The sequence below is a fragment of the Palaemon carinicauda genome, chromosome 8 (assembly GCF_036898095.1).
Source record: "Palaemon carinicauda isolate YSFRI2023 chromosome 8, ASM3689809v2, whole genome shotgun sequence".
Classification (NCBI taxonomy): Eukaryota; Metazoa; Arthropoda; class Malacostraca; order Decapoda; family Palaemonidae; genus Palaemon; species Palaemon carinicauda.
In genome coordinates, this window is record NC_090732.1 from 116580571 (window position 1) to 116590570 (window position 10000).

At 34.0% G+C, this 10000-nt stretch overlaps 2 protein-coding genes across 3 annotated transcripts in view; one reads left to right on the forward strand and one right to left on the reverse strand.

Moving 5' to 3' along the window:
• Positions 1–10000, reverse strand: part of LOC137645843 (uncharacterized) — a 207904-nt gene that overhangs the window by 160023 nt on the left and 37881 nt on the right. The gene's annotated exons all lie outside the window — the stretch shown is intronic.
• The window catches only part of LOC137644950 (trypsin-1-like), a 34943-nt gene that overhangs the window by 19658 nt on the left and 5285 nt on the right, over positions 1–10000 (forward strand). The window contains exons 3-6 of one of the 2 annotated variants that reach the window (XM_068377824.1): positions 4576–4743; positions 5686–5826; positions 6586–6686; positions 9914–10000. The exon at positions 9914–10000 is cut by the window's right edge and continues 876 nt beyond it. In XM_068377824.1, the coding sequence (XP_068233925.1) occupies positions 4576–4743; positions 5686–5826; positions 6586–6686; positions 9914–10000 (497 nt within the window). The remainder of the gene's footprint in view (positions 1–4575; positions 4744–5685; positions 5827–6585; positions 6687–9913) is intronic. The other variant, XM_068377825.1, reaches the window with a different exon arrangement.

Below are 10000 nucleotides of genomic sequence, written 5' to 3' on the forward strand. Positions count from 1 at the left end.
AGACTTACTGTACACTGAGGAAACACCGGAGGCATTTTGAGGGACCTGGAATCAAATCGAGGTCATTGTACCTGTTGGTATGACTATTATTACTCTACGGAATTATAGTCTTGGATTAAGCATAGAGTCAAAAGAATTGATTTTTTTTTACTATTATCTGAATGAGAGCAGAACCAGAGGAAGAAAAAATTTTGCCAACAATTTTACTACCCTTTTTTCGTGGAAAGTCAGCACCGGTTTCATGTCTCATATGTTGAAAAATTGGAGTGTGTTTTTTGTCACGACTCAAGATATTGCCGAATATAGAATTAATCAAATGAATAACACACTCGATAAAAAGAAAATTAAGTCTTGAAAATTTACACTCACAGCTAAGCTAGTATCAGACTTTAATAATTATAAAAACTTATTTTTTGCTATTTGATATGGAGTTCACCAGAGTCTAAATGCACTGAAATTGCGTTGACACTTGTGCAGAACCCAGTGTGCCAGACTACGGGTCTAGGACTTTTCGTCTAAAGTACTTCAGTCTAAAGTACTTCAGTCTAAAGTACTTCAAGGACTTTTCGTCTAAAGTACTTCAGTCTAAAGTACTTCAGTCTAAAGTACTTCAGTCTAAAGTACTTCAGTCTAAAAGCACTTCAGTCTAAAGTACTTCAGTCTAAAAGCACTTTGGTCAAAAGGCACTTTAACCTAGAAACAGTTTGGTCTAAAAGCCCTTTGATCTAATCTAAAGGAACTTTTGTGTTAATAGCCGTTCTTTTACCAAATGATTAATCTGGCATAAAGGATTTGAGGATAAGGAGTTGCTTGGTTAACAAACCTAACCTAACAGAACTGTTATTAACACTAAAGTTTCTCTAGACCAAAGTGTTAGAAGAGAATTTGTATGAAACTTAAATACATCACGTGATTCATTTTTCCAATTTCCAATTTCAAAGTGCAATTTACCTTTAAAAATACCAAGATCTCACGGTGAACTTTTAATTGTTTTGCAGTTAATCCGTTGTAATATTTAGAATAACGTAATTGTAAAATTTAGGCCAAGGACCAAACAATGAGGTTGAAATCTATTACTCTGTAAAAATACTGGTATAAAGCCGTAACGAAATATTCTTTTAGATAAAATTTAATACAATTCCGGCTATAATTAAAAAAAAAAAAAGCACATATTTAAAATTAACAAACCAGCAACGAAATGTAATTTCTGCCCCAACATTTGGTGCCGCGAGCAAGGATCTTTAAAATTATTCAAAATTTCCTATTAAGTGTCTCCCAAAAGATTGATTTCGCAATAAGGAATAAAGGCTCGTGCAATTTTTTTATCAAATTGAAATGTATAAAACCTATTTGAGAGAAACTGACCGTAAAGAGGTATAATCTACATTAACGTCTCAACATACGTAGACGTTGGCTTAAATGAGTTGGCGTACCACACATGTGGCTTCTCTTTCTCTTAATGTTTTTAGAGCCCATTAAAATTAAGATTATTATTTCCGAGTCCTTCAGAATTTTACAAGTTCCTTTTAGGCCTGTTTCTACAAATCTTAAAAGTTGTTTTTCTTTATTTCAGAACAAATTTTTCAAGTTTTCAAAATACCATATTGTTGTTAAGATATATTTTCATATATGGCGACATCATTAAACATACTATAGGCCTTAAATAGCATGGAAGGTGCTTTCGTCAGATATAAACAATAGTTTTTAATAGTAATTATATGTAAACAAAATAAATATATATATATATATATATATATATATATATATATATATATATATATATATATATAGATATATGTATGAATATATATATATATATATATTATATATATACACACACACACACACATATATATATATATATATAGAGAGAGAGAGAGAGAGAGAGAGAGAGAGAGAGAGAGAGAGAGAGAGAGAGAGAGAGAGAGAGAGAGAGAGAGAGAGAGAGAGAGAGAGAGAGCCATGTCTTATGTACAAGGTTGGCCCCTGCTGTGACCCATCCCACTCAACTAACTACACTGTTAGGAAAAAATTCTATGCAAAGGTCAACAGAAGCATGGTGAATTGTTTTTATAAATAAGAATATGAATATAAATATATATATATATATATATATATATATATATATATATATATATATATATATATATATATATATGTGTGTGTGTGTGTGTGTGTGTGTGTGTATAATAAATATGTGTATATATATGTGTGTATATAATTAATATGTATATATATATATATATATGTATATATATATGTATATATGTATATATATATATATATATATATATGTATATATATATATATATATATGTGTGTGTGTGTGTGTGTGTGTATATATACGCACACACGTGTGTGTCTGTGACGCTAATTGAGATGATCGTTCACAAATGCATCTCATACCTGCACCAGACAGCTTTCCCTAATCAATCAGGTAAACAGGAACTGAACAATGATATTGGTAGCACGCTTCTCTGGGTCCGTGGAGTGCTTTGTCATTTAGGCCGAGCTCAGGCTGAGCAATGCCCCAGTAACGGACACTTCCGGGATTCCTGGATGAATACCGTAGTGTAAACTCGTTGTCTTCAACCATGACATTGACAATAAAGAATAAGTGGATGTCTTACTTCTTGCCCGGTTGGGCATTCGAACATCATGAACCCGTGTGACGCACGAGGATTCGCACGACAGAAGTTGTGGATATAAAAAGCGGTAGAATCAAAGCGAAGTGCCTGCGGGCTGCAAGAATGCAAAAGCCCGTGTCCGGCCAAAAAGGCCAGGCAATAAAAAAAAAAAAAAAAAAAAAAAAAAAAAAAAAAAAAAAAAAAAAAAAAAAAAAAAGGTGCAAATACGTTGGGAAAACATTCAGCGAATAAAGGTGGTCTTGGTAAATCTTTTAAAAGTGGAAGAACTTTCATGAATGGGAAGTGAAAAATCGAAGTTTACTATGTACTCCAGTTTGAAAGATGTTGCTTTCCATTGCATTTACAAAGAAATGGGTTTGGAAAAGAAAAAAAAATGCCTTAAAAGGTAGTCCTTTTGAAATGAAGGGTTAGAATAATAAATCTTTTGGTCATTTTCACCAGATGTGTGTATACAGAGATATTATTGATACTTTGATTCGTTAATCTTCTGGGAGGATATTTCTAGCAAAGATTTGTTTCGAATGAAGGCACTGAAGACCATTTTCCTTATTTTCTTCCAAAATTCGGAGCAATACTTATTGGAAAACGTACCCAAACTTGATAGGAACTAAATGTGCAAAGCCTATTGATAATCTATTTCAAAACAATGTTTCTATCTCATTTAAAAGGTAAGAATTGTGATCAAGACAACATAAATCCACGCCAATTCATTCTATTTGCCCTCAAAACCCCTATTTCGTTGGTAATTCTTGACAACTTGGTTTTATAATTTCAAGCAGACTACAAAATCGCTTTTATTGAGCAATAAATTCGCCCTGTCCGTTCAATAAAAAAAAAAAATCCTTTTCTTTGCGATAGTTACTTTAGGAAATTAATCTCCAAATTCTTTTTGTATAAGACAAGTAGTAGCAGTAGTAGTAGTAGTAGTAATAGTAGTAGTAGTAGTAGTAGTAGTAGTAGTCGTATGTATGTATGTATGTATGTATACAGTAAGCTATACATATCAAGGAACACATCAAAATATCAAAAGCTTTCTGGTGGAGTTTTAACAAAACAGACTGCTAATGTATGAATAATAGATAAAAGTAAAACCCAGAGAAAATAAGTATGGCACAGTATGGCTGAAATTAATGAACAAATATATAAACGCAAGCAAGGAGTAAAAAAAAAAAAAAAAAAAAAAAAAAAAAAAAAAAAAAAAAACTGACAACGGTCAAGTAATACAGTTACCAAGCAACAGAAAACGCCTCCGACATTTTAATAGTTTTGTTCTAAATTATATTCTCTCGGTGACCTTATGTCAAATAATGTATTCTACAACAGAATCATTAGTAAAATTAAATTTTACTTTCCAGAGAAAATAATTCCAGGTTACAGCTACAAAATTGTATCTTACAATACTTCGACCATGTGTTAATGTCATATTCACTTGAAAAACTTATAGCTTAATTTAAGTTCTTGAGAGAGAGAGAGAGAGAGAGAGAGAGAGAGAGAGAGAGAGAGAGAGAGAGAGAGCACTGCAGCTGCTACCGAATAAAACACTTAAATTCCTAACTGGTTTACAAGCCGTGAACAGGAACCAAGTCCCCACGGGCAAGGAGGATTTGAAATTTCTTAGTTCTACATAGATCGTTATATCAATAAATCCTTTCCATTATTTTCCATAACCCCCTAATGCAACATTATCATTTTACACTAAACAAACCGTGTGCTACCACGGGTTCTTACTACTTGAGTAATGATCTCCCAGTTGTTTATACCAATCAGAGGCTGCATCAGATCTGAATTTGTCTATCCCCTGTCAGAATTGTAAACTTCTTCCTATATATTTTTGTATCACTGCCCTTCTCTACAGATTAAAAACTTTATACCACTAGTTCATTCAATCTGTACCTCTCACACATTGAATTAATTATCTGCTACTCAGACCAAAATAGGATCAGCATCAGAGGCAATGCAAAGAGAAAGTGCGAGGCAACTTCGACACGGTGCGAAAGACGAGGGGGATCCTGCCTAGGTGCCAGAGACAACAGTTGCCTAACTGCAGATGTACCTAAACTGTGCGATGGAGATTCCTGTACTTGTTGCGTGGAAGGTAAGGAACATGGGAGGCTGCCTGAATGGCCTTCAGTCTGCAGAACGGATTCTTCGTTATAACTAACAAAGGTTTCTTTATCTGATATTTGATCATTTAAATTTGCTCCGTCAATTCATCAATTCAATTAATTTCTTCTACAACGCCTCATTCATACTTTTCTTTACTCAAACCGTGATTTAAACTATAATAAAAAAAAAATTCAATTTAGTACCATCTTTGAGATAAATTAATGATGATCTATATTTATTCATATCTATCTTATATAGAGAAGTAAGAATCTCAAGGTCAGAGAATAGTTTACGTAAAGTAATATATACTTGTAATAGAACATCACGGCAAATTTCAAGTATTTCTGAAACTGCACCGTGCTCATAAAGGTAACAAATGTCCATTGGCTTAACCCTATTTTATAGATACAAATTATATGGACTAATTTTCAATATACAAGTACAAATATACACAACATCAAACATTTATGATAATAATCTTTCAAAGAGAATTGCCAGACATAAAGCCCAATATATAATAAGGGATTGGATAAGTATCTATTGTCATTTCAAAGTCACAAGAACTTAGACCAGTGGTTCCCAACCTGGGGGAAATTTCCCCCTGGGGGGAAATATGAAGCTTCCAGGGGGAAAATAATTACACTACCTACTAACTAAAACAAGTGGAAAATGTCCTCATAGTACGTGCAGCAATTTGTTATTAGCCATTCAATTGTGATATGATCATATCAGTTCTCACTGACATGATATTCAAGGGGAGAATTGGAATATCATGCCCATTTCTGAGGCAGGCGAGTGGGCATGAGGGCTGGGTGGGGCATGAAGGGGGAAATCTGGATGGTTGAACTGGGTGCAGGGGGGAAATGACAGAAAAAAGGTTGGGAGCCACTGACTTAGACCAATAAGAGAACCATTGCTTCCTATCTTCCAGATCACATACGATGCTCATCGTCACCCAAGTGCCGTTTTCAGGGAGGATATTGCTACAGAGGAAGTGCCAACGTCTACTGTCCATCCCAGAAAATCATGAGGGAAGGATGTTCGGGAAAGAAATGCTCCTGCTGTTTTACAGGTTAATGCATTGTTGGATTTAGTTGATTCATCTCAAAAACTGCATTTCCTTATTTTTGTTTTCCATAGGCCAACATTCACACACCAACTCATACACACAAACATGCTTATCTAACTTAGGCCATAAAATGTTTTTATTGAGATATCAGACAAATGTTTTATATATATATATATATATATATATCACCTAAGATATACACCAAAGTTATGGAACCATTCGTCACGAAAATGCAATCTAAAAAATGAACCTTTCAAGGCTAAAGTGATAACCTTTTTCCACTGAAAGCAAGACTTTTCTTTATCAAAGTTATACATGATTCTTGCTACGCTGAATTTCTATCAAACCAATTCCATTAGAATAAAAAATACAATAAACTCCTCAACATGTATATATATATATATATATATATATATACTGTATATCGACTTCCACACATTTTCTCGGATCAGCTTACCAATATCAATAGTATGCATTATGCAAGCCGTGTGTAAACGAAAGACGACATCGTTTCCCCTATTATGTAAGCAAAAGCGAAAAAAAAAAACATCTCGCTTAACGACTAAGATGTTTCCCTTAACCTCAAATGCATCTGGTTGAATCGTCTGCGACGTCGCCCCTCTAATAAGGCAATGCGTGTGTTCATGAACACCGTAAATGCTCACTCGCATAAACAGCATTGCATATATAATATTTAAAACAGTAGCTATGCAGATGCAATTATTTTAAATGTACATTTCAAGGTTATCTTTTTTCCCACAGATCGTAAATGCAGCTGCGGCAAAGCAATTGACTCGACTCGCATAGTTGGAGGCCAACGAGTAAAACCTAAAAACAAGTACCCGTGGATGGTGGGAATACAGGTACGTGTTTAAAGGTTTAAAGGCTTAAAGGCTTAAAGGTTAAAGGCTGCTCATGAATTGCAGACGCAAGGGACAGTGACATTACACTATCAAGCAAGACAATGTCCAAGGCCCCTCTCCATCTGAGCTAGGATCAAGGAGGGCCAGGCAATGGCTGCTGATGACTCAGTAGATAGACCTATAGGCTCCCCCAAACCCCCTTCCTTAGCTCATAAGGATGGTGTGATTGCAGCGACCAAAGAAACTAGCGAGTTTGACCGGGACTCAATCTGGCGTTCATCAGTCAGGGTCGTTACCACATCAGCCACCACAAGAGGTTTTCTAAATAGGACTAAAAGAATTTTTCAGATAGATTTTGAGAAATTATAGCCTACGTGTCTATTGCCAGACACTACATTTTTCAAATTCTTATCGACGGAAAGTTATGCAAATTTCCATTAATAGGAAAACAAAGCAAGTAGACCGGTTTACAGAATTTTTCTATACCTGTAGATTGTGTTTTTAAAGTCTACGGTATGTTCACAGAAACTTCTAGTACTTCTAATGTTTACACGTTCTGCACCTAACCATTAGTTTCTTTGAACATAACTTACTGTTTTCTATTCATAAAAATTGTCTATAATCATTATCTCCAGTTAATTGTACCATATACACACACAAATCCATAACTTTGACAAGGTCACTCACAATAAATCAAATTAATGAATACAGGTTTTAGCCTAATCTATGCTTATGATTTCCGACTTCACAAGCCCAAACTTAATGAAGTTAATTATTGGTGAATAAATCTTAATCTATCTATAAGAAAATGTACCACAGATAGTAGCTAACTATGAAATCGAACATATTACTACTGTCATTCAACAACATGAAGGTGAACCATAAATATACAGCCAGCTTTGGAGCACTTGGGGATGCTAAAATCTGAGACCTTCAATAGCTATGTCAGTGTGCAAAAGTATTTTCGGCTTCCCGTTAAGTTGCACGCACGTACTCACACAAATATACACATATGCAGTACACACACACACACACACACACACATATATATATATATATATGTATATATATATATATATATATATATGTGTGTGTGTGTGTGTGTATTTGTATGTATGTATGTATGTAAACATATACACACATATACACACACATTTTATATATATATATATATATATATATATTAAGCCAGACACTTGCTAATTATTATAGAGGGTAGATTATTGTAAGGTCTTCCCTTGGAACTTTTTTTTCCTTCCCACTGCCTATGAGCATATTCCTTTTATATTTCTTTTTGCTTTTTGTATTCCTTTCAATAACGAACTTCCATTATTTACAGTTGTATATTCTAAAAAACTTTACCTAATTAGAATAAAAACTTCAATGCTTTATCAAATGCCCAGAATCGTCGATAAAAATTATAACTTTATTTTGAGAAATGAAAAGTTACCATTGTTCATTCGGTTATAGTCTATCTTTTCATACTGGTTTAATCTTCAATTCCCTCAAAGAGCTTTAAATTTCGCTTTCATGATATGGTTTCATGACCAACATTTAGTTAAATTCTATCCTCCTTGAAAGATTTTTTTTTTTGTCTTTAATCATTATCAGTTCCTTAATAATCCGTCTTCAAATAATCATTCCAGCGTACTTCAAAGATTTTTTATATATTTCTTTTTTTTCCCAGCAATGAAAGTATAATCGGTCATGAAAAAACTTTTTAATATAGGCCAATGTTAAAATATTCAAATAAAAACTTCACCTATAAGTTTCATAGATGGTAGAACTTATAACGGCGTTAGTGAAAAACTATGTTCCATAAAATGGCAACAAAAACCAAGTGACATGATCACAGTACTGCAGTAACTAACAAATTTTGATGGACTACCAGAGAGAAAAAACAATATATGTCCGTAATTAATAGATATATCTAAATCATTTACGTAATAGAAATATCAAGACCACCAAAGGGACTGAGAAGATAGTCTCAATGTGAAAAAGTAAAATTCAAATCAAATAAGAGAACAAGTGTTTTACAGCCTCTATCAAAAGGGGGAATTTCATAAGAATCTGTGAGCAGAATTAGAAGAGGAGTTTCCAAGGTAGTTGGTAGCCTATTTAGGAGGGACAATTTGCCTAATACAATTATTCACTAGGTTTTGGTGTGTGCATTGGCATATGACTAAATGAAATTCGCTAGGTCGTTTAATATGTTTGGTATACTAGAAAACTCCAAACCCGTTAGACAATTAGCTCTTCTTCGACCTGACTACACATGACCTAAATAACCCTTTAAAATGCAAGCTCGTCTTCGACCTGCATATAATATTACTTAAAACTCCGTAATGAAGAAAGGATGAAAAACTGGTAAGGCTACTCTTTGCCCTACACACAAAACGTCCCTGAGAAACAACATAGAAAGGGTAACTGATAAACCAAGTTAAGAGGCAGCAAAGTGACCTTAAAATGTTCTAAACATGAACGATTGAATAGACGTACGATTTCAAAAGAGAATGACTGAACCTGCTTTGATATAGATGACAACCGTATGATAAGAAATTCAATATCTTTCGTAAACAAGTTCAAAACTTTGCGTAAATATTCTTTTGAGAACGAATAGCATTTAGAACATTTCAAAGGCGACAAACAAAATTCCGTACCCGTACATAAGAAGACTTTTCCCTAGAGAATTTGATATACGATTAGCCCGTGAATCTAGACAATCCAGAATATATATATATATATATATATATATATATATAATGAGGAAAATTGTTTACCTCGTATAGACACTATTAGAAAAATGCACAGACCTCGTGTGTATAGCTAATGAGACCTATTGTTGGATTATTGCAATGAAAATACATTAGTGACATAAACCAAAAGTAGCGCATGAAATTCTGGTAAAAATTCACAATATATGGGTGATTTGAATTTGTGTAGCAGCACTTCACATTCAGACTGGTTTTATGATACCCCGACTTATTGTCAATATCACATAATCATTTAGGAATTCGAATCATTCTTTTTCTCGCAACCCGACTACTACATTGCTTCTTACCAATTTGACATCAAAGCCGCCGATTCCATCAGTCTTTCATAACCATAATGTGATGCAGCTAGGTTTACTAACAAAACCTGGTTAACCAGGTTGATGTATTCTGCATGACAAAACAAATATGATCTAGTTCCTTGTGGTATTCTTCATTTTGAAATATGCCTTCCAGGTACCAAAACTCCTGAAAGACGTCTACGTGTGTGGGGGCGCTATCATCAATGATCTTTATGTCGTCACGGCTGCCCACTGTTTGATT